This window comes from Chanodichthys erythropterus, chromosome 20, assembly GCF_024489055.1.
Source record: "Chanodichthys erythropterus isolate Z2021 chromosome 20, ASM2448905v1, whole genome shotgun sequence".
NCBI lineage: Eukaryota > Metazoa > Chordata > Actinopteri > Cypriniformes > Xenocyprididae > Chanodichthys > Chanodichthys erythropterus.
Genome location: NC_090240.1, coordinates 28,553,141 through 28,577,720, shown reverse-complemented (window position 1 = coordinate 28,577,720; position 24,580 = coordinate 28,553,141). Strand labels below are relative to the sequence as shown.

General features: G+C 37.6%; 1 protein-coding gene across 3 annotated transcripts in view; it reads right to left on the bottom strand.

Moving 5' to 3' along the window:
- dnmt3bb.1 (DNA (cytosine-5-)-methyltransferase 3 beta, duplicate b.1) overlaps positions 1 to 24,210 on the bottom strand; it is a 49,488-nt gene extending 25,278 nt beyond the window's left edge. For 2 of the 3 annotated variants that reach the window (XM_067370664.1, XM_067370665.1), the window contains exons 1-7: positions 24,031 to 24,210; positions 16,435 to 16,533; positions 7,574 to 7,724; positions 6,463 to 6,551; positions 5,023 to 5,166; positions 1,813 to 1,932; positions 720 to 878 (exon numbers count right to left, since the gene is read on the bottom strand). In XM_067370664.1, coding sequence (XP_067226765.1) covers positions 720 to 878; positions 1,813 to 1,932; positions 5,023 to 5,166; positions 6,463 to 6,551; positions 7,574 to 7,724; positions 16,435 to 16,494 — 723 coding nt within the window. In that variant the 5' untranslated portion in view covers positions 16,495 to 16,533; positions 24,031 to 24,210. The remainder of the gene's footprint in view (positions 1 to 719; positions 879 to 1,812; positions 1,933 to 5,022; positions 5,167 to 6,462; positions 6,552 to 7,573; positions 7,725 to 16,434; positions 16,534 to 24,030) is intronic. The other variant, XM_067370666.1, reaches the window with a different exon arrangement.
- Positions 24,211 to 24,580: the final 370 nt, after the last annotated feature.

Below are 24,580 nucleotides of genomic sequence, written 5' to 3'. Positions count from 1 at the left end.
AAATATCCTTAGTTCTCCGAGGTTTATAATGGTTGTGAATGCATTTTGAAGCCAAAAATAATGCATCCATCCATAAAAAAAAGTGATCCATTCAGCTCCAGGGGGTTAATAAGGCCTTCTGAACTGAAGCGGTACATTTTTGTAAGAAAAATATCCATATTTACAACTTTATAAATTAAAAAAACTAGCTTCCAGTGGACGACCGTATGCATACTGCGCAAGCCAACTTGTGCCAAAAGAGTAATCCTCTGACGCAATATATGACGCAGGATGTAGGAGTATTGTAAGCTTACACGCCTCTCACGGTTCAAACTAATTGTGCAACAAATTTAAGCTCCTCTTCTCTTATATCGAAATCCTCCAGAATTTCTCTTTAAAAATGATCGTTTTAGACTTTTTTCCATAAAAAAAAGTCCCCCCATTCACAACCATTATAAACCTTGGAGGACTAAGGATATTTTTAAATATATCTCAGATTGTGTTCGTCTGAAAGAAGATAGTCATATACACCTAGGATGGCTTGAGGGAGAGTAAATCATGGGATAATTTTAATTTTTGGGTGAACTATCCCTTTAATATTTACATCAATATTTAACATTTAAAATAAAAGAGCATGTTCAATGTCATTTTAGTTTTTGCTGTACTATTGAAATTTCACTGCTATTAGTATTAATTACTGCAGTTGTCGTATTCTGGCAACACTTCATTTTGTTTGTTACCTCTGAGAATTTTCCATCTCCAAACCACTGCAGCCAGCGCATGCCATGGGATGCCTGCCTCTTCCCTGTTGCTCTCCAGGTCACCACCATCCCGGGCCACCAAGAAAAGCCCTTTATCTTGCCCCAGACTAACTCTCCAATACCAAAGCCTTTATTATCCTGAAGAGGAAAGATGCACAAATTAGACATAGTTCACCATGAATTAACATTTTCTCACTCACTGAAACCTCCATTAGATTTGAAAAAGGAACTGGACGAAATATTCGAATGCTACCGATCCCGATCTGAATCAACACTGAACTGACTTCAGCTGAACAACAGTACGCAGACACAATTTTCAATGAATAATGGCTTTAAAGTTAATTTAAATTTTTAAATATGAAGATTTGACATCTTTATGTACAACTTTTATGTTGCTTTTTTTTTTGTTCCGGTTTTGTTTCCATCCAGCCTGAACATTCTGCTAAATAACTTATTTTGTGTTCCACGGAAGAGAAAAATCATACAGGTTTCGACTAGTAGATTTTAATCTCTTGGAGAATCATCCTTTTAATAAGATGGACAATTAAGATTATCACTGCACAGATTTCTTTGATCCACTTACACAAAGAAGGACAATCAAAAGCTCTGTCGCACTCAGAGAGCTGGATTGAGCATGGACTGAGACACAAGCAAAACCTTTGACACTGAGCTTGTCTGCACACGACTCTCAATCAGTCAGGACCATTTCAACAGCGCTGTTGTTTCCTCACCTGTGCAAGTGTCTGTGAGTATTTATGAGTCTGTGGTCAAAAGTGAGTTAGAAGACACTATAACCCACAAAACCCCCATTCAAGACCTTCATGGTCTCATCTGTGCTCTCTAAACGCGCAGCTGCCTGGCTTAGTGACACGCAAAGAAGAGGATACACCACAAGCACAAAGGCTTTTATCTTCACATTCAAGTGGAGCCGTTCTTTGAGGCTACTGTTACATATCGAAGGCAGGTGGACAAATATTGGTACTTGTGGGTTGTTTTTGCATGAACATAAAGAGGAACGGGACATGACAGGATAGTTGGATTGTGAATTTGTGTTTATGTGATGTCCTGGTACCTTGTACTCCGGTTGGCTGACTGTGTCAGTAGTCGAGGTGGATGTGGCGCTGCTCTGTGCAGAGTCTTTAGAGTCCTGTTCCATGAGCTCCAGTACGGGACCCTCAGGAACACTAGAAACCTATAAACACACACAATTTCAACCCTTAGTCAACGCAAAAGGAAACAAAACAAAACAAAAAATAAAATAAAACAATAAAAAATAGTTACAATAGCTATGTATCACCCTGTTTTTAACACATTTTGAAGTATCGAGCGACGGAAACTGCAAAAAGTTTTTACACTTGCTTGAGGTGGTTTTTAACTTCTGCGAAAGAGTTGATGCAAATAATGGGAGACGCATTTGCCGAATAAATTCTGACGTAGTGAACACTAATCGTCCATTTCCGCTTATGGTGTTTTATTTACTGTTGATTACCCCTAGTAAAAAAAACAAACTAAAATGTATTTGAAAAACATTTATTTTGTGCTATGTATACTACAAATACATTTGCATATTTATGTGCTAATTAAAAATACCCTGCAATTTGAAGTATAATATTATTATAATAGTATTTTAAATAGATTTTGGTATAGGTTTTTTTTTTACTAGGGACTATACCACCAACATCCACTAGAAGAACTTGATGGGAATGCACCTATTTTTTTTGCGAACTTTGTGAAGATTCGCTTCACGTTTGAATGGAAACCCAGCTAATGATTGTTACGAATGGAAATATAATGGCTATATGTACAGCCTGCAGCCCTCACAGACTTCTAGTGCAACTACGTTTCTGTCAACAAGTTTTTGAGTGTGTTTTTACAAACTATGAGACAGTTCAAAATGATTTTCTGTGTTAACAGACAGCATGCCACAGTGATGTTGATACAGCTTTAGTTGAATTTAACCTGGAATAATCCTTAGGATAGCTGTGTTGTACATGGAACATGGTAGCTGGTTTCTGGCTGGTCATGACTTGTTTTGCCAGCAGGACAAAGTATTTGCTCAAGCGCATTCGGCTCTCGAGGGAGTCAAAGGAACTCACAGTGATGTGTTTGTGATTGTTATATGCATGATTCTTGATTAGCGATAGAGTCTGCCGTTTTGAACGAAGCACGTTCAGCTCTCAAGGAAATGAATGTGGTCGCTGTATGAGCTCCTTTGTTGTTTATTCTCTCTCGAGGGATGAGAATAGAGTGCCTAAACCCTTCGGTTTGGGTCCTGTGGCTGACATAGCAGCAGGTGGGTTCAATCACGGGGGTGGTGGGCGGAGCAAAGGGAGAGTCTTATGAGATTAATTCTCTTTCTGGTCTACTATTACTAATGTGTGAGGCCTAATTCTGTGGAAATTAGAGGCAGAAAATGAAGGCAGGAGTTATTTTAAGTCTGCCTCCTCCACTGGCCCGCACAATAGCAGTGCGCTGTGGTGGCAATCTCAGGAACCTGACAGGAAGCGAACCCTTCCTAGTTGTAGGCACCTTTGTGAAATTCCTCGGGTTTGACTGAGGAGCAGAACCCTCCCCCTGAGTCTGGTCTTGAAGCAGGGTACTCCAGTCCCTGAGATGAGCTGTTTTGATCTCGAGAACCCAAAAGGAAGTAGGGCTTTCGCCCTAGTTTGCAAAACCCTTTTTGTCATAAGGCACCTTCGAGAATGTCTGGGTTTTTGAGATTCTACAAAGACATTTGTTTCTGAGTGATCGCAGCTAGCACTTAGCTGGCTCCCCTTGATGGCAATGTTTTCATGGTTGAGTATAAGTAGAACCCTTAAAGGTGCCCTAGAACTTTTTTTTAAAAAGATGTAATATAAGTCTAAAGTGTCCCCTGAATGTGTCTGTGAAGTTTCAGCTCAAAATACCCCATGGATTTTTTTTAATTCATTGTTTTAACTGCCTATTTTGGGGCATCATTATAAATGAGCCGATTCAGGGCTACTGGCCCTTTAATTCTCCTGCTCCACGCCCACGGAGCTCGCGCTTGCCTAGAACAGTGCATAAACAAAGTTCACACAGCTAATATAACCCTCAAATGGAGCTTTACAAAGTGTTCGTCATGCATGCGGCATGTATGCGTCGGATTATGTGAGTATTGTATACTGTTATATTGTTTACATTTGATTCTGAATGAATTTGAGGCAATTTACAAATATCTCTAAAAATATCATGATATCATGGATCATGTCAGTTATTATTGCTCCATCTGCCATTTTTCGCTATTTTTCTTGCTTCTAGTCTGTTGATTCACCTGTGCGAGATTCGCCTATCAAAACAAATGTGATTTATATAAGGAGGAAACAATGGAGTTTGAGACTCACTGTATGTCATTTCCATGTACTGAACTCTTGTTATTTGACTATGCCAAGATAAATTCAATTTTTCATTCGATGGCACCTTTAATAGTATTATCTTCAACTCCATATGAGAGAGCAGGGTTGTTGCTGGAGTCTCAGTTGAGCATTTATAATGCTGTGGCAAGCATTTTTGCCTAGCCCTTGTACACTTTCCGTGGCTCAGAAGGCTCGGAGCTCTTCTAGTTTCTGGGCTCCAACAGGAAGTGGTCTGTTCACCTTGGTGAGCCTAAAATCATATTACAGCCTTTACAATGGTTGTAGCTAGCCTTAGCTGGTAGCTCCCATTGGTCATTTAAGATGAGCATGGAGTAAAACCTTCCTGGTTATGGGCAAGGTCCTCCGCTCCCTGTAATGAGCTTGCTGTATTTTCAGCATCATTCCGCTATAGACAGTGACACCGAGTGGCCTCATGGGCTGTCACCTGCCAATGTTATTGTCGTGTTTTGACACATGCTTCAGACATGCTGTAGACATTCCCATTAGCATCGTAGTTCTGAGGGAACCATGGCTACATTTGTAACATGAGACATTTTCTGCACTTTGTCTGTCTTTGCTCACCCCGTCACAACACAGACAAAACAACCATTAAAACAAGTTGTGACTTATCGATAAAAAAAAAAATGGGGGTTGGGGGTCCCTATTTGATTTTCCATGAATATTGTTTTGATTGGATGGGTACAGGCAACTTCAGTTGTGTGACAACATAAAGACAGTGATAGGCAGCTTGACTTAAAGGTGTTGAGTTGTTGAGCTGACAGTGGTATGACAGCTTTAATCGTCTGCAAAGGTGATCTCTGTTTGTCTGGCTTGATTTCAGTGTGTCTGACAGACAAAAATTCACTTAAAGCATAAAGCGGCTTTGTGTGTGTGAATGTGAGAATTACCAGGTTGCTGTGATCCTGTTTACTATGTCCCCTCTCTCTGTTGCGGGGTTTACTGTGAGCTGTCAGTCCTGCCTGGAAAATAGTCCTGGGACGAGGCCTTTGCCGCAGACCCGTCTCACAACCAGACCCAATGTCAGCCTTTTCCTGAAACCATAATTCCGTAACAATAAGCTGATCCATATGTGCTAGTACTGTACCATATTTATAGATTAATTTTATAGAAAAAGAGATTTTATAGAAATAATTTTATGGGTTTTTCAGTGGCCACTAACATCTAGAGTGCAGGGTGGCTAATGGCAGAAATTATATTATCACATTGTTGAAATTAAATTAACCTGATTATTTATTAGGATTATTTACTTTCATTCTAACTACAGGTAAATGTATATTTTGTTCGCTGCTTATTTACTTTTATAGACAAAAAAATAGTCAAGTATTGACAGGATGAGCGGGAGAGAAAAGCTGCGTTCAGATATTGTACTAGCATGTATCGATACTTTAGACACAATCTAATTCCATATACTGCATTTGCTAATTTTGATAATAGGTTGGTAAGGCAACACATCAGCACCTGTTCAGTCTGTAAACTATATCAATTCCCATAATCTGACTAAGGCTATATCTTCTATGTTTTGCTTTTTTCCTCTTTTAAATGGGTGTACAAGCTTTATCAGTATAGAGGAAAACCACAGATAAGCACAAAACACAACACAATAGATAAGAAGTGATTTATAAAACAGTCATTTCTGCTTATCATCATTTATCTGATTTTAAGGAGTCTTTACAGTAGAGACTGAAAAGCCCTTAACATCTTAAATGAAGAAATGTGTTGTTGGTACAGATATGCATCACAACAACACACATTCATAGACATGCATACACATGCACACAGTTTGCATTTAGCGCGCATGTGTATGGTAGAGTGTTTGTTTAAAAGGGCGGCAGGAATGCTGCACAATACGTTCTTCTGCATGTCTTATTTCATTACTCCAAATATCTCATGCGGATAATCCACAGAAGTTCCATGGAAGTGATACCAAACTCTGTATGTATGCATTTTCCTACATCTGATCAGCTTCATGATGTATCTGCTCTCTTAAATTTCACAACTTCTGGTGTGTTATGTGGTATTTTTATAATCATAAATGTATTCATGAACATAAATAGTCAATCACAGCAGAGGTAATGTATGTATGTATGTATGTATATATATATATATATATATATATATATATATATATATATATATATATATATATATATATATATATATATATATATATATATATATATATATATATATATCCTGGACTAAAGCAACTAGCAAGCCCTATTTCAGCCATGCCTCTGGAAACAGCAGAGTCTTTGGAACGGATGTGTCTTATTGAAGCGTTCTGTCAGTGTGTGATAAGATCAGATGTGTAGTGAGTAAATTCTCACCTCACTGTAGGAGGAATCCCAGGCACTGTCTTCCTCTGTGTCGGAGCGCTTACGTGATCTCTTTCTTCTGATGCTGTTCACACTCTCATCTGACAGATTAAGAAAGTTTATGACAAGTTTAGACATTTTAATAACTATATACAGCATAATATTTTATCCTAGGCCTACCTGGTTATGAGTCTTAGACACCAAAGTGATCATTTTATTTAATTTATTCAGTTGTACTGAATAATAATATTTAGCATTTCTAAAAATAATAAAATTCTTGACAAAGGAGGAGCTCCTTAATAATCAAGCTAATTTCACTCTCTGCAACGTTGTTGATTACAAAAAAAATGCACTGCACCAAGATAAACTTACAAACACACTGTTCTAAAAGTATAGACACAAGACTTAAATATGCATGTTAAAATTAGACTGAGGGCCCTATCATACACCTGGCGCAATATATGTTTTTTGCTAGTTTCAGCCTGACACAGTTATTATTTTCACGTCCTGCGCCACGTTGCATTTGTGCACCCATGGGCATGCTGGTCTGAAAACGAGGTGTGTTCGGGGGCATTGTTGGTGTGTTGCTATTTTGAGGCAATTGATCAACTGAAACCTGTTAACCTAGACATTGTTGAATAAAGTCGTTATTTTGTTTTTTTGGCACACAAAAAGTATTCTCGTCACTTCATAACATTGAGGTTGAACCACTGTAGTCACATGAACAGTTTTAAATATGTCTTTAGTAGCTTTCTGGGCATTGGAAGTGTAAATTAACTTTAAGCTGTCAATGGAGGCCTCACTGAGCCATCGGATTTTATTAAAAATATCTTAATTTGTGTTCTGAAGATGAACGAAGGTCTTACGGGTGTGAAATGACATGAAGGTGAATAATTAATGACAGAATTATCCTTTTTGGGTGAAGTAACCCAAACCCTTAGTTTGTTAACAAAAATTTTAACTTCACTTATCTGCTATTAAACCCTCCAAAATATCTCATCCCATAGACTTCCATTGTAAGTGCATTACTGTAAACATAATGTTTAAGTAAATTTCTGAAATAAATGACAGAATGTTCCAGAACATGCTGAACATGCTGAACCCAGAACATGGGTCTGTGTACCTGTGGGTGAGGCTGCGCCTCCGTTCTGTTTGGGGCAGAAAGGTGAAGGTGGCTCTGCTGCAGTCAGCGGGCTGTTCTCATTGGTCATCTCCAGACCACTGTCGTTCTCTGACAATCCCTCTCCCACAGACGTGTCGCCATTCACGGCAGCCTAAAAAAGGAGACATTATGTGAATGATCTTCACAGATCACAGAAAACAAACACGGCATTTTGACAACTCACAATCAACAGAACTTCACAGCTGAATGGGTGTGTGATTGTATATATATATATATTCTGTTCTCAGCCATAAAATAGATACTAATGGAGGGCAGGTCCAGACACCTCCACAACATCACTGTCACCCCAACACAGCACCAATTATGATTATCAATTAAAGGTGTTGTTATGACATTTAGCAGCAGAATCTGGGTCATGCTAACCAGCAAAACCTTGACCCCTTGACCCTTTTTTGTGCTAAGTTAACAGATTGTATTTTTATCTACTAGTAGAGGAAAACTAGATTTATAAACCAAGAAGAGAAACAACTTCAATTAATTCAAGCATTGTTTTTTTTTTTATTTTTTTTTTTTTTATTAAAATTTTACAGACAATATTACATTAAAACCCCCAATGACCAAGATAAAGGAGATAGTGGCGAGGTCGCAAACTTTTCTTGAATCGATGTATGTCTCAAAAAGAAAAAGATTATCATATATGCAGATTATATATATATATATATATATATATATATATATATATATATATATGCAATCTATTGTTGCAAATAAAATAAAATAAAAATGACTAATCTCATGATCTCTAGAAAACAATGAAAAAAATAAAGTCTAATTTGGTAAATATATAATATATGTAAGCAATAAGGTATGAGAGGCTGTGCTGTATCGTGAATAAGTCACGGCTGAAGGGCGTTGTTAGGCACAACACGAAGCGGAGTGCCTGCAACCCCTTCAGCCGTGACTTATTCACGATACAACACAGCCTCTCATACCTTATTGCTTTTATAAAATGGTTACCACACAATACAAATATTAAAGCCAAAAATATGTATCAATGCAATGCAACTTTCAAGAAGTAAACTTTCACCAAATGCCTTCCTTTCGCCAGAAAAAAATAGTCCCTGACCGTGAACAGCAACAGAAGTTATATTATTACGCCATTAGATGGCAGCAAAGACTGTCTTTATGAGAGTGTCAGTCAGTAGCGAAGACTTTTACATTGAAAAGACTTAATTGTCGTGAACACGGAACAAGACGCAACTGATAAATGCTTGGGAAAGTCATGGGAAAACCCCTTAACTGTTAAAATGACAAGATAATACATCAGACATTTAAATTGATTTTTTTATTATAAACATAGGACTGACCTGAAGGAAAATGCTAAATCTGAATGCAGGTAATAAACTCGCTCACTCAATCTCTTTCTCACAACACTCTTCTACTAATACAGTAAGCTTCAATGAACAATATAAATAGAGAACATACAGTTTACGTTGCTAAGAGTGGTTGCTAAGGGCGTTGTGTAGTGATAAAAAGAACCGCTGGGTGAAGCTGTATATATATATATATATATATATATATATATATATATATATATATATATATATATAATCTTAAGCTTAGGATGTTAACTTTAACAACTCTAAAAAAATAAATATCTATTATAAAAGATGTAAAAATAATAATAATAATATTTAAAAAAATATTTTGATGATGTACAGCATTCACAACACTGCCAGTCTTGGCTGTTGTACTTTCAATTATTTTAATTTAATTTCTGCCAGATTTCTTTTGTTGTGCCAGATGCATCTGTGTTGTGACTTGAAGAAGAGACATTCCCTTAAAGGGATAGTTCACCCAAAAAAATGGAAATAATCCCATGATTTACTCACCCTCAAGCCATCCTGGGTGTATACAACTATCTTCTTTCAGATGAACACAATCCGAGATATATTTATAAATATCCTTAGTCCTCCAAGGTTTGTAATGTTTGTGAATGGTAGGCTAAATTCTGAAGACAGAAAAAAATGCGTCCATCCAAAAAATATAAAAAAATAAGGAGGGTTAATAAAGGCATTTTGAAGCGAAGGGATGCATTTTTGTAAGAAAAATATCCATATTTAAAACTTTATAAATTCAAATAATGAGCTTCCAGCGGACGACCGTACGCATACTGCGCACGTAAATTTGGGCGGGAGAGCAACCTTTGACCTGACGCAATGACGAACACGGAGGCGCAGAGGAGAGAGCAATACAAAACATTGGTCATGAATTAGAAGTTTAAAATGAGAAATTTTAAAGAGAAATGTCAGAAGATTTCGCCTTAAGTTTACGATACTCCTACATCCTGCATCATACGTCGTGTCAGGGGATTACTCATTTGGCGCAAGTCGACTTGCGCATTCTGCGTGCAGTCTTTCCCCGGAAGCTAATTTTTTTAATATATAAAGTTTTAAATATGGATATTTTTCTTACAAAAACACATCCTTTCTCTTCAAAAGGCCTTTATTAACCCTCTGGAGTCGTGTGGATTAATTTTTTTTATGGATGGATGCATTTTTTCTGAATTTGGCCTACTATTCACAACCATTATAAACCTTGGAGGACTAGTGATATTTTTAATATATCTTGGATTTTGTTCGTCTGAAAGAAGATAGTCATATGCACAACTAGGATGGCTTGAGATTGAGTTAATCATGGGATAATTTTTGGATGAACTATCCCTTTAAGAAGATCAAACCGCTGACAGAGCAAAGTATCAATACAAAAAACACGACTAATACATGGCCGTGTTCTGAGACTGAATGTATCTATGTGTTTAGTCATGCCTCTATTTCACGTGGATGGGTAGTCATCACTGATGACTTTCAAAAATCCCTGATGGATTGATGACTGCTTAAGTGTATGCTTTGATGCTGCTTGGATACACTAATGTTTCTCTTTTGGAGGTAAATACACTGCATTCCAAATTATGATGCAAGAGATAAATCAGTAAGATTTCAGTACAATAAACATTCAGATTTTAGTTTTTCTAAGAAAATGTTTGTTTGTTTGTTTATTTATCCATGTCTTTTTAGATAACTGGTATCAATTTTAGACAAAATAATTTGCCAGATCTATGGAAACCCTACTTAGAGGTTGTTCCACATTATTAAGCAAGTCACAGTTCTCATGCAATATGGGGAGGAAGAAAGATCTTTCTGAAGATGAAAAGCATGAAATGGTGCAATGTTGTGCAAAAGGCATGAAAACAACTAATATTGTGTGAAACTGAATGGAGATTATCGAATTATCATAAGATTTGTGAGTGATTTAGAGCACAGCAGAACTCGGTCAGATAAAGGCATATTAATTAAAGTTCCTATCAAAGAAATTAATTGTATTAAAAGGGCAGCTATAAAAAAAAAGCCAGTGTTGAGCAGCAAACAGGTATTTGAAGCTGCTGGTGTCTCTGGAGTTGTGCGTAAAGATGCATTTTAGACACCACTAACCAAACCTAACAAAGAGAAACATTTACAGTGGGTTACACTGGAACGCAGTGTATGTTGTTGCAAGGCCTTGGTGATTGTCACAGTCTACACTACAATTAAACATTTTTGGAAAGAAATTAATAATTTTATTAAACAAGGATGCATTAAATTGATCAAAAGTGACAGTAAATTGAAGATTTCAATTTCATATAGACGCTGTTCTCACCCCCCATTGACTACCATAGTAGGAAAAAAAAATACTATGGTACTCAGTTGGGGCAAAATCTGGTTTCAAACATTCTTCCAAATATATTCCTTTGTGTTCAGCAGAACAAACAAATGTATATAGGTTTGGAACAACTTGAGGGGGAGTAAATGATGACAGAATTTTCATTTTTGGGTGAACTAAGCCTTTAAAAGGTTTTTTCATATATTTAGTTTAGTTTATGGTGCCTTTGACAAAAAAAGGAGTGTCTTTTTTGCAATTTCAAAGCAAACACACAAATGTCGAAAAGATGAAAAATATTTATATGTATATGAATTTTTTAGCTTCATCGCCCAGCTCTAATTTGAACAGTGCCGGATAGGAGCATGTGTGAATTGTGTATGTGGATGAGCAGATGAAAACTGAAAAACTATACTATAAAAAGCAGACAACGGCTAAACATATACAAAAATAGAAAGAGCACTGTTTTCTTTAAGCACAGGCACTGAGTAAAGCCACAGACAGAAGATTGTGTGTTCATGGATGTGGGAACAATACAGGCTGCTGTCGCATTTCTGGAACCGTCCACTGGAATGCCAGACATCTTTAATGCCACAGCTGTGCTGCAGCGGATCAGAGGTCTTGCCAACACACACACACACACACACACACACACACACACACACACACACACACACACACACACACACACACACACACACACACACACACACACACACACACACACCATGTTTTATGAGGACTTTCCATAGACATAATGATTTATATAATGTACAAACTGTATAGTCTATCTTCTACCCCTACCCCTAAACCCACTCATCACAGAAAACTTTCTGCATTTTTATATTTTCAAAAAACATGATTTAATATGATTTACAAGCTGTTCTCCTCATGCAGACCAGATTTCTGGTATTGCTATTCTTGTGGGGACATTTTGTCCCTATAACGTAGGGAATACCTAGACCACACACACTTCCACCAACCGCAACAACCACGCAGACTGTGTCAGTGCTAAGTGCTTACAAAATAAAAATATGGTCTCTCAATTAAAAGTCCAGGTAACCAAAACTGATCATCATAAAAAAAATCCATATGAATTGAGCAGTTTAATTCAAATCTTGTGAAGAGATATGATCGCTTTATATAAAGAATAGATTTAATTTAGGCTTTTATTCACATCTAAACAATGACTGACATAAACAGAGAGCATCACAAATGGTAAACATTGAAGCTCAAACAAGTTTGTGTGATGTGCGAGAACTAGTGAGGTTTGTTTGCATGTGTCACATGCAAAAGCTTTCATGTTTACCATATGTAATGTGCTTTATATGTTTATATGTGAATGAAGTGATTTCGTCTCTTCTCAAGTCTTGGATTAAACTGTTCATTTCATATGGATTCATTTATTATGACTAGTTTACAACTTTATGACCTTTTTGGACCTTCTTTTTATTATGTTATGGTCACCTGAACTTTCAACAGAAGGACAGAAGCCATATTATTAGAAAATTAAAAATCATTAAACAATTTTTAAAAAATCATTAAAAAGTTTTCATTAAAAATATCTTAATCTTAATAGGGTGAATAAATTATGACAGAATTTTAAGTGCATTTTATAGTATGGTCCATTTAATAATGCAATGACAAATATAGGATCGATAACCCTAACATTGAATTCTAGCATATAAATGTCATTAGCATGATGCATAGAAAATCTGTCTATAAATGAATGCAAGAGCTGCTCAAAATCAAATTAGCATAAACAAGAGTAAACTTCCATGAAATAAAACCATATATTCTGTTTAAGGAGGTAAGTAGAGGCTAGAGAGGTCAAAGGGTTTATGGGCTCCTTCATTCATTCAGTTTATCTTTCTGCTGGCTCCTAATGACACCCCCTGCTCTGCTCTTGCCTAAAGGGGCCCCCGGCCCTGGGCTCAAGCTTTTGAAATGCTGAAGAAAGTCAGCGGATCAAAACAGGTGGCTCAGATCCCCTTTTATACTATGTAATAGTACACACACACACACACACACACACACACACACACACACACACACACACACACACACACACACACACACACACACACACACACACACAGAGGAATAGCAATGTGTAGAAACTCAATGTTATTTCCCAGAGTTCTGCCATGCTTCCCAACCATGTGAACAGGCATTCTCACAGAGCCAAAAGTGGAGAGGCTCATCAGATAACTGCTCTGTTAAAGCAGACATAAATGATTCCAGACAAGACACAACATGAGCAAACAGTGGAAGCACATGTCATGAACCTGTAAGACAACTTGTTTAAGCCAGTAAACTCTGTTATTACACAATTAAACCGAGTGAAACTCAAAATGACAACACAAACTACAGAGTATCCAGCCTTAAAAGGATATTTTACCCAAAATTTAAAATTCCTCATGTATTCACCCTAATGTTTTTGGAAACCTGTATGACATTCTTTCATCTGTGGAACATAAAAATTATGTTTTAAAGAATGTTGGTAGCAAAAAGTTTTGGTGTCCATTGATTTCTATTGTAGACAAATTTAAAAAAAATAAAAAATGCGCAGATTGCGCTCCATTTGAATTACAAGCATGTGCACACTATGTGAAGTATTTGATGTTTAACAATTTAATCACTCAGTTTGTCATGATGCACTGCTCTGCAAAATAGAAATACTTTAATTTAAAAAATATAATGTAACCAATGTGTTTTTTATAGAAGTACATGTATTTTTTTCATTTCTGTTCTCTATGACCAGCACAAAAACCAGACTAGCTGATCATTTTATTATAAATAATTATATTTTTTTTATTAGTTGTTGTGGCCACATTCTCTTGACATTTCCTCAGAACTGGTTATAGCGTGCACTGTAACCGGAGAGTGTGCCAGGATCACTTTATTTTCACATTTAGGTAATTTAAGCCTTAAATGCATGAATGTTTTGCCAATCATTATTGGGTCTTTAGCGACCCAGGTCTATATCTAACACGGATGGATCTCTACCTGTCGTGATAATATAAAACTCTCCTAATATTAGAGTAACAATCACAGAACAATAAAATAAAGTATATTTTGTTACCTTTTGGAGCTTGGAAGGGTTCAGTTTGAGCAGATGTTTTATACCATCATCACTGTCCTCGTCAGAGCTCATTTCCCAGTACATTTAGCATCTGGCTCATATTCGCGATCTCAAACATATTCACAAAACTATCGTTTCCAACATCTTCAAAATCAATATTTTGATCACTGACAGCTTCTTCACCAGATCTACCATCAAGTGACAGTTACACTAATATTTGATTGCATTCAGTACTTGCTCTGCAGTAAATGGCTGAGCCATTTCAAGTTTTACTGATGATACTTCCTATTCTTTTGTTTTCTGCCTGCAGTAACTATGAGTGAAACGTCACTCCATCATTGTGTATCAGATATTGCCACCTTGTGGAATAAAGGTGAATTGCACTTATTCAGTCATCAAAGATTCAATTATTTTTGTGCAGAAAAAATATACTTACACCGTTACACACCTTGGGTCAATAGCGACCCTATACAATTTTTAATTTTTTTTTCTTGTTATATTGCTTATAATGAATTGGTTGAGGAATATGTATGATGTCTAACTTTAAAAATTATATGAGAAGGAGGGTAGTAAATAAAGTCCCAGGTCACTAAAGACCCGGGGTATGTGTTTAAGTGTTAAAAAAAACGCAAGACTGTAACCACACATTCAAGATTTCTGAAAAAACATATTGGTGTCGTAACAACACTACACCACAGACTTCCATTTCTGTCAGTTCATTACAAACCAAGAGACCAGATTAAATTGTTTTCTGTGGTAAACAACAGCCGTGACAAATGGTGTTATTAGCTTAACCTGTAATTAACCCCAAACATTCCTTTAAGTTAAAAAGAAATAATGATGTTCAGAACACTGACATGCTGCAACAAAGTAAAGGGAAGTCTGACTATTTAAGTCTCATAAAACAGAATTGTTGGAACAGACTAGTTTCAGTTGTGCTCAAAATGACATGCACATGTTATTGCGCATCTGAATGGCCAGTGTGCTTCTCTCTCCTCCCTGGCCATGCAGCTGGTCTGTGGGATTCAGAGCACTTCCTCAGCCAGGTGCAGCGTTCAAAGAGCCTGCTCTCTCTCCCTTTATTTCTCTCTCTCTCTCTCTCTCTCTCTCTCTGCGCTCTATGGAGTACAGGATCAGAAGAAAGTATGGAAGTGGTCTTGCCTCATTTACGGTCGCAAAGAATATGTAGAAAAATCCGTTAGAAATTAAAAATTCAGGGCAAAGTTGAGTAGAGCTATCATAACAAACCTGTTAGAGCAGCTCTTCCATTATCAGAACCAGATACTTCAGTTTTTCCTCTCTCTGCCCTTTCTCTAATCCCCTAAATTCCACTGCACCTTTGGCCTTATTTTGAACCCAAAACACCAGAGACGAATGAGACACCCACACCAATCCACACCTCTGTTTGTGTGCATGTAGGTGAGAAAAGTGTCAAATGGATGAGTGGTTTTTGATGTGAAAGTAAGGCTGAAATCATTTAAGTGATGCAGATATCATTGTAACAAGGGTGGATATTGGATTTTCAGCAAATAACTTCAAAGTTATCGCATAATGTTGGAATATACTGCAATGAGGTGCAGCAACATTTACCACTGTTGCGAATTTTTAAATTCAGTAATTTCAATAGGAATGCATGTGACCTGGAATTTTCGGGTAAAGGCAAAGGATTTCCACACAGAAATTTTTCAGTGGGTTCAAGTTGGTCAAGTAAATTCGCTGTGCTGACCAACAGAAATAGTTTGGTATGAAGGTGACTTGTGTGTGAGTTGTGCTTTATGCAATGCTGTACTATTGACAATAGACCTTTTTGCCCCCAAAATTTCACACAGATTTCGCTAATGTGACCATACCTTACGACTGCAAAATATGAAAGAAAAATGCAATAAACTTGTTTGTGTTATGATATGAAACAAGTGCACAAGTCATATGGACTACTGTTATGGTACTTTTATAGTGGTTTTGAAAGCTTCAGTCACTATTCATTGTAATTGCATAGCAAAGAGCAAGAAGAAAGAAAGTGAAAGTTTGGTAAATCATGACAGAACCTAATTGCTACCCCAACACACTTCTTCCATCTTACCGTGGCAGTCATCTTGTCACTTTCCGCCATGATAGCGGAGGAGTACTTGTTGGATGGCATCACTATTTCAGTCGTCTTTTTTATTTCTTCCTCTCTATCCTGTCAAAAAGAAGCAGACTTGATTAAATGATAAAAAGAGGCAAAACAGAAAAGACTGAATCCAATATGACTTGAATATAGAAAAACATAGCATTTGCATGCTCCCCTGAGAAAAGATTAATGGATAATTGTTGTAAGTCTTTAACTAAACATTGACCTCTGTGTTAGATAAACATATTGTCATATTTGCCCTTAGGAAACAAGCACTCAAACTTCCTTCAAGAACAACAAATAGAAAAATGGGTCAAATAATGATTCATCATTCTGAAAACTCGTTAAACAATGAATGACATGGTAAATTCTTCAAAAAGCTCCAGAACAGTATTGATCTGTATCTACTCAGCAATCTGTTGCAGTTATGATTAGGTTTTACTTCCAGTTTCTGATCTTGAATGTTTGTTTCAGGTAATGGTATGTAATGATTGTCTAGGCAAGCCAAGAAAAAAATTGTTTGATGTTATATCTTTCACCTTAATAAGACAATAAAGGCCACTAAAGAAATTGTTCACCAAAAATAAAAATTCTGTCATTATTTGCTTACCCTTACCCTCATTGTTGTATGGAACAGAACATTGCGAACTTTTTTTTTTTTTTTTTTTTTTTACAGTTTTTCTCAATCGCAAAAACTGTCTTAACTAAGTGCATTTGTCACAACTGTTTTACAGTATGGGACATCACAACTCTGTTGCATGTCTGCAAAATGTAGTAACTCACTCAAAACATTTAATTCATGCTTCAAAACCTAGTTCTGTCAGTAATTTGGCCAATGCCACTAAAATAACATAAAAAATTGTCATCATGTGAGCTGTACTGGTCAAAGTGTTTAGATGGTTTTTCACCATTGTAGTCATCCCTGGAAATTTTTGTTATATGTTTTTGTTGACTCTGACTATCTGTTTTGACTAGCTGAATGCTTTTTGAAGCAATGTGTTCCATGCAAGAATTATCTTTTAAGTTTATGGTCATTTCCTTCAACCATAAAAAAAACAACACAATGCAATGATTAATTCAAAATACATGGAGCCACAGCAGACATGAGGGAGGAAGGAGACATGGTGGAGCCTTAGCCAGCGAAAACAAGAAGACTACTGACTGACTACTGACTGAGGCGGAGCTGCTGGCATTGGAGACCCAGGCAGAGCCGAAAGGACCGGGTGACATGGAAGGTCCAGGAGACCAAGGTGGAGTCATGGGGACGAGCAGCCAAGATGAGGTGAAGCCAGAGGGAAGGAGAAGCCCAGCCGAACAAAGGGGTGGAGGGACAAGTCACCGACAAAGGCCCGTAAGTCATGGTCAGGGCAGAGCGACGACTGACCAAGGCAAAGCCAGAGGGACAAGGAAGCCCGGTAGAGCCATAGGGACGACGGACTCAGGTGCAGCCAAGGGGGCAAGGGGCCATGGTGGAGTCGACAAGCTGAGGTGGAGTGATGGGCACGGGTCGTCAGTCCAAGGCTGAGCTGGTGAACAAACAGTCTAAGGCAGATCTACAATGCTTAGATCAGGCAGAGTAGGAAGAGATAAAAGACTAGAGTGCGACAGTGAAGACAGGGCTTAAGGACTGGGCAAATAGTTCAAAAATAGCCTCCTTGGCTAATACAGGGCAGACAGATCATTGTGCACCTGGTCATACTTTTCTTCGGGCTCACAAAAGGCCGCCTACTCTCCGCCTACAGACCGCGTAAACATTATGGGAAGCGTGCTAGCCAAACTCTGTCAGCTGAAAACCCAAGTTTGGTTTGAAGACGAAAAATGTACCAAGCACAATGTTCTCTCACCATTTCCGATTTCTAACACATACCTTTGCGGCTCTCAGAGCAGAAAGGAAAGCTGATGCTATGTATGTTTTTCTGTCGTCTCTGGGCGCATAAATTGCGCACGGTTATTTTGTTCATTAGATCAAAAGATCTAAAAAAAAAAGCCCATACATTTATCCACCCATAGACCCTCCCCTCGAGGAAATCAGGACAGAAGTAGTTGAAAGTGGACAAAAGAGACGGATTAAAATACCAGGTGTAAACGGCTATGTGTCTCCCTCGTCTACTTGTGATGTGATCGACCAAAATGCATCTTAATATTAGTTGGAAACAGAGCCTTAGTAAGTAACAAACAGAACAACTGGTATAATGTGCAGATAACAGACAAATGAACTGAACAAAACATAAATGAACAGAAACTAATTAATGAAATGATCATCTGGTGTAAATCAATGAATAACTAAGGAAACAAACTGAAAGCAGGGACACCCCACCCAAAACTGGAACAAACTCAGATTACCCGTAACAGAGAGTACATTGGCTGAAGTTTTTACTGCCTTTTCTTATAGTGCAAAGAGCTGAACTTATTGTTTTAAATTCATTTTTTTTTAAAGAATTTCATAAGAAAGAAAGTCATACAGGTTAGGAACGACATGAGGGTGAGTAAACGATGACAGAATTCTTATTTTTGGGTAAACGATCCCCTTAATAATGACATGTTTAGTACCATTATTCATGTTCCTCTGTAGTTCAAAAATCCCACGAGGTAGAAACATTTAAACTGTCAACATAACAGTCATCAGTCATTCATACTTCTGAGATCACAGCTGTTGTTCACGTTACACCCTGAGGGTGGCGAATGTGTTTCTGTGTCATTATAACTTTTTCCCATAGCTTTGGAAGGCAGTTTTTTCTCAGTCTGTATCTGACACTGGATTTGGGGAAATATTAAAACTAGGGAAAGCGACAAGTCACAATATGCAGACAGGACACAAGCACATCCAGGTGCATCCTACAAGCAATGACTAAATGACATTGTGCTTAAGTCTACAGACAAGCACATGCAAGTACTTGCACACTCACAAAGGCATTTACTTCTTAACTTCTTCTATGGATCTCATTTCAAGTCCATTATCTAAGTGACAATGCGTTCGTTTTCTTTATGGGTCCTATAAACACAAGGTACTCCCTCCACAGCCCAGTGCGGGAACTGAGAAAACCTGTGAAGGTGCATTAGATTGAATACAATAAGAGGCCACATCAAAGGTCAGTATGAATGACAGAGATTGTGGACTGAAGCAAGGTTTTTGTATAAATGCAGTTTTGAGTGTGCATGTGTGTGTGTTTGTGTATGTATATTGTGTGAATATATCTGCCATTTAGGATCCCAAAACTAACTTATATTAACTTCAACATAAAAAGAGATTGAATATCATTCTCAAAATCCATTATGAATAATAATAATAATAATACTACAAAATACGTTTCCCCTACTGTAAGCTTAGGGAAGTCTGACAATTGGTTATTTCAAATAGTTTGTTTCTAATGGTGCATTCAAGTCCTCCTGGACATTTCGTATTTACATAGTTGGGAAGTCATAATTTTGTTGTCAGGTGTGTTGATATATATATGAAGGATGCATTTTGAATAAATACAAAATGACGAGTAAATGATGATACAAATGATAAATAAAGAATGTGAATCAGGTTTCTTTTGGCTTTTTAATGTTTTTATTCAATTTATGAAGTTTTTGTAAACCGAATTGTTATAAAACTATACAAGTATAATTGGTGTAAATGAAAAAACTAATTTCATCCATTTTAACATTTACCGTCAACTACAGACATTGTTGTATACCCAAGTTTTCTCATTGCAACTCGGAAATTATGGGAAACTCACTTGTAATTAATATAATTAATATCTAACTTCCGCCAGACTGCTTTCCGTATTCAAGTTACCAAAAAAACAGAACTGGCATCACTTCAGTTAAGCTTTTTCCATAAGTTGAATATGGAAGGCGTAGGACATAGCGTAAGCTTTTTGAACTGCAATAGGCAATTGCGCTTTCTTCCTAAGTTAAAGGCGGTCTGGCGGAAGCTAGATATTTAACTTCATAACTTGTTAAATATGGATATTTTTCTTACAAAATCGCATCACTTCACTTTAGAAGGCCTTTATTAACCCCCTGGAGCTGTGTGGAGTACATTTATGATGGATGGATGTGGATGGAAGAAAGTCTTATACACCTAGGATGGCTTGAGTGTGAGTAAAGCTTGGGGGTCATTTTCATTTGAAAGTGAACTAAAACTTCTAACATATAAATACGATCTTTCTGACATGACGAACCAAAATAACTAGTTAAAAATAAACTTCAGCTCCAAGATGCTCTTCGTTCAATGTATCAGTGAGTTGTTGACTCAAGAACTGCTCAATCACAGAACAGTCCGATTAAGCCGAGTTCAGACTGCACGATTTTATCCCCAATTTTGGCTCGCCGACAGGTTTTGAGAAATCGCCGACAAATGCCAGAAATCACAGGCAAATCGGTGTTAGTTCACGCGAGTGACAATCACGCAGTGTGAATGAGCAAAGACACGATCTGAGAGAATTGCAGACGAGTCGCCGACGCCCGTGAGATATTTGGCATGCTAAATATCTGGACTTGTCGGCAATTCAAAATCCTGCTGTGTGAAAAGTGTTCTGACTGAAAACTACATCGGCGATGACCGACAGCCAATGAGACAGCAAGATACAGAGCAGCGGGGAGTTCGGGGAGGAGTTATAGACCACAATATCAGCAAGCATGGCTTCGTTTCAGATAAACATTACAATTCTATCAAACAGAAACAAAGCACAAACCTTTGCTTGACCATCCGCAACAGCAGCACATTGAAAAGTTATTTATTTACCTCCAACTCTCGTTGCAGAACACACAATCCGCAGTCTCCCCAACCATTTCCTCCTCCATGTTCTTCTTTTCTTTTTCTTGTTTTCACTGCAAATCAGCGCACATTGTCACATCTCACGTGTGTTTGGTTGTGAAACGTAGTTTGCGTGCCAGACAGAGTTGTCGGCGATTCTTCCTATTGTAAAGTCATGGAGTGTGAAACCTTCTGTCGCCGATCCATCGTGCAGTTTGAACACAGCAGCGACTGAATGCTGGCCAAGATAGTCACGCAGTGTTAAAAGAACAGTGACCCGACTGCTTTGAAAATCGTGCAGTCTGAACTCGGCTTTAGTGAACAAATCACTAAAGTTGTGTTGAAATAGATAAAGCAAAAGATCTCTTTTTCCATATTGTGACCGTGACGTACAACACGAATTATCGAAAAAGAAAACAAATTATTACGGGGACTTGGTTCAATGCATCTGCTGTTGATTGGTTTTTGAGATATAAGCAATGCACTCAACAATGGAGGCAGATGAACCAAAGACTTTAGTCAAGTCAAGTCACCTTTATTTATATAGCGCTTTTTACAATGTAGATTGTGTCAAAGCAGCTTTACATTGATATCTGGTACATTATTTTGGCTGCACAGCAGCTCTTAAAAGAATAGTGTCAATGCAGGCAGATCAAAACACTGTTGAATATCAAATGTCAAAGTCAAATGTCAAGTGTCCCCAACTAAGCAAGCCAAAGGCGACAGCGGCAAGGAACCCAAACTCCAACAGGTGACATCAGGTGGCAAACTATATATATATATATATATATATATATATATATATATATATATATATATATATATATATATATATATATATATAAAACTATATATATATAGAAAGACGGTTCAGTCCTGTTAGCAATAAATGGGAGAAACTGCAACGCACAATATGGCGGAATACCTCTCGCTTTCTAATTAAAAGAGCCAATCGCTGATTGATAAAGTCATTGCTTCACTACAGCTGCCATTAGAGGCTCCGGTTCCCATAGAAACCTGAGATTTGCTCATAGGACTGCACATACAACTTTTTTAATGCTATTTTAGCATAAGAAACAACATTTATGGGACGGTTCATGTCAGATTTCGTTGCTGATTTGAAATATGGAATTTAATTGGGAGTTCGCCAAGCAGTTTTTGAGATTTCAGGATTCCCCCATTCAAATAGATAGGACTTAGTCTTGGATGACCGAAATAGTCAAGTTGCAAATATGGCCGCTGAGTGAACAAATTTTCCTTGAAATGGACTTTGGATGAACGCATGCTTGAGGGGACGGGTTTAAGCAGACTAAATAATTGGACAAGTCCTGTACATGTCACCAGGGAGAAGTCTGATGCTTTAACCAGAAGGTCCAGTTATGACATTTTTATTTAAAAATGATGAGATCGAAATCATTTTTAACATATGCATAAAAAACACGCATTAGAAAAGGATTTGAAAGAACGGTATGCTCACAAATTGGACATCGCTAGTTTGTGAATGCAGCTGTGAGCTGACAGAAAAGAAAGCGAGTTATGAATGAACGACTTAAGTTTTGGACATCAATAAAAGCCGAGGGAGAGTCACGCTATTCAAACTGGCCGTTTCGTTCTGAGTTCACTTTGCAGTCTCATTGTTACTAGAGGTTTGATTGAAGTCTGAGTCATTTTATGCAGCAGCGCAAAACCAAAGTGACGGCGCGGCATTCCTTCGAGAGGCCCCGCGGGCATTGAGCGCGCGCTCCGCCGTACAGTCTACCAACGACAATTAGCACGTTACCCTCGCTCAGATGCACGCTCGACTCAACTCACATTCACCCCGCTGCGGAATTCACCTGCACTGATCGCCTCCATATTTACGCGCTCACATTTCTATTGCTTTGAAGGAATAGCTCACTAAAAAATTAAAACAATGTCGTCTTTTACTCACTCTCATCATGTTAGTTCAAACCTGTATGATCTTGTGCGGAAGCCAAAATGACAATGACAGCCTCATTCACCTTTCACTTGACACTTGAGTCCGTCATTCATTCCCTACCATTATGACTAACATCCCATTATGTGTTCCACAGAAGAAAGAAAGTGATATGGTTTGGTTATGTAAATAATGATAGAACTTTCATTTTCGGTTAACTTTAAATACATTTCCATGGGCCTAAGTGAAGAATGCACAATAGAGGTGTATAAAATAGATTAATTATGTTGCAAAAGGAGATGTCAAGACTGTAAAAACTTTAATCCGTGTGACGCTGTTACTAAACTTCTTGACGTCAACGGAATAAACCGGTTTTAAAATAGGCTGACAGAAATGATTTGACTTCGTTTATCTAGCCTACTTATTCGCAAAGTTAGTAAAACGGTCACTAATTTACAATATGGGCTTTAATTACATTTACCATCTATTATTTTAAAATCTGTGAGGAAAGCCACTTGCATGTTCACTAAACATCTGGATTTTCTTGACAACGTGGAAATCTTGGAATAGGAAATTCACGAAAAGTGTAACAAATCGAAATCCATTAGTAAATGTGCACTAAAGAACTTCCTAAAGTAGGAAAATGAGGGATAAATCTCAGAATCTTCTCCACGCCATTTATATAATCTCCAATAAGAGATCAGCACGCCTCAGCCAAACACGCTCGATAACCACAAACTATTCCATGGTTTCACAATACATTCTAGTTATATATAGATATACTGGTTAAAGTAAGTTAAATAAAACTAAGTTTGTGCATATCATCAGACATGTGCGGTCATGCTGCACTTGAACTCGTCCCGAGAACGCGCACCAGCGCTCCATGCAGAAGAGGCATGAAACTTACCTGTCTCTGGAGAAGTAGTGTTATTAAAAACGGAGAGGAGAGGTTGAATGTGCAGTCAGAGTAGTCCACTGCCAAGGTACCAAGGTATGTCAGACTAATCTTTGGTGGTACACACGCCTTTAAACCCTTAGGGCGAATATGTAAATGGAGTCTCGTTCACAAGAACCGCTCGGTCTTTCGCCTCTACTACACTCAGGCGTGACTTTTCCCGGGTCTCGAATCGCACTCCCACTGAATAAAAGCTACTTTTACCTCCTACTGTTTAACCCTTTCTCAGGAAGAGATGCCATGCACGTGCTGTGCAATTCTATTTTGTGCAAATAAAATATGCATGCTTTTTTTTCCCGTACAGAACTACTTTTTATGTTTGTTGGATTGCTTGAGATATATTTTTATAGGCCTAACTTATTTATAATGTTGGAAATGAGTACATATCTACTTTGTATGTATGTTGAGCATATTATAATGTAATATTATATATGTTGTTATATCTTATAGATATTTTAGAGCATGGGAAAGCAACCGACAATGAAAGTGCCCAATTTCTGAG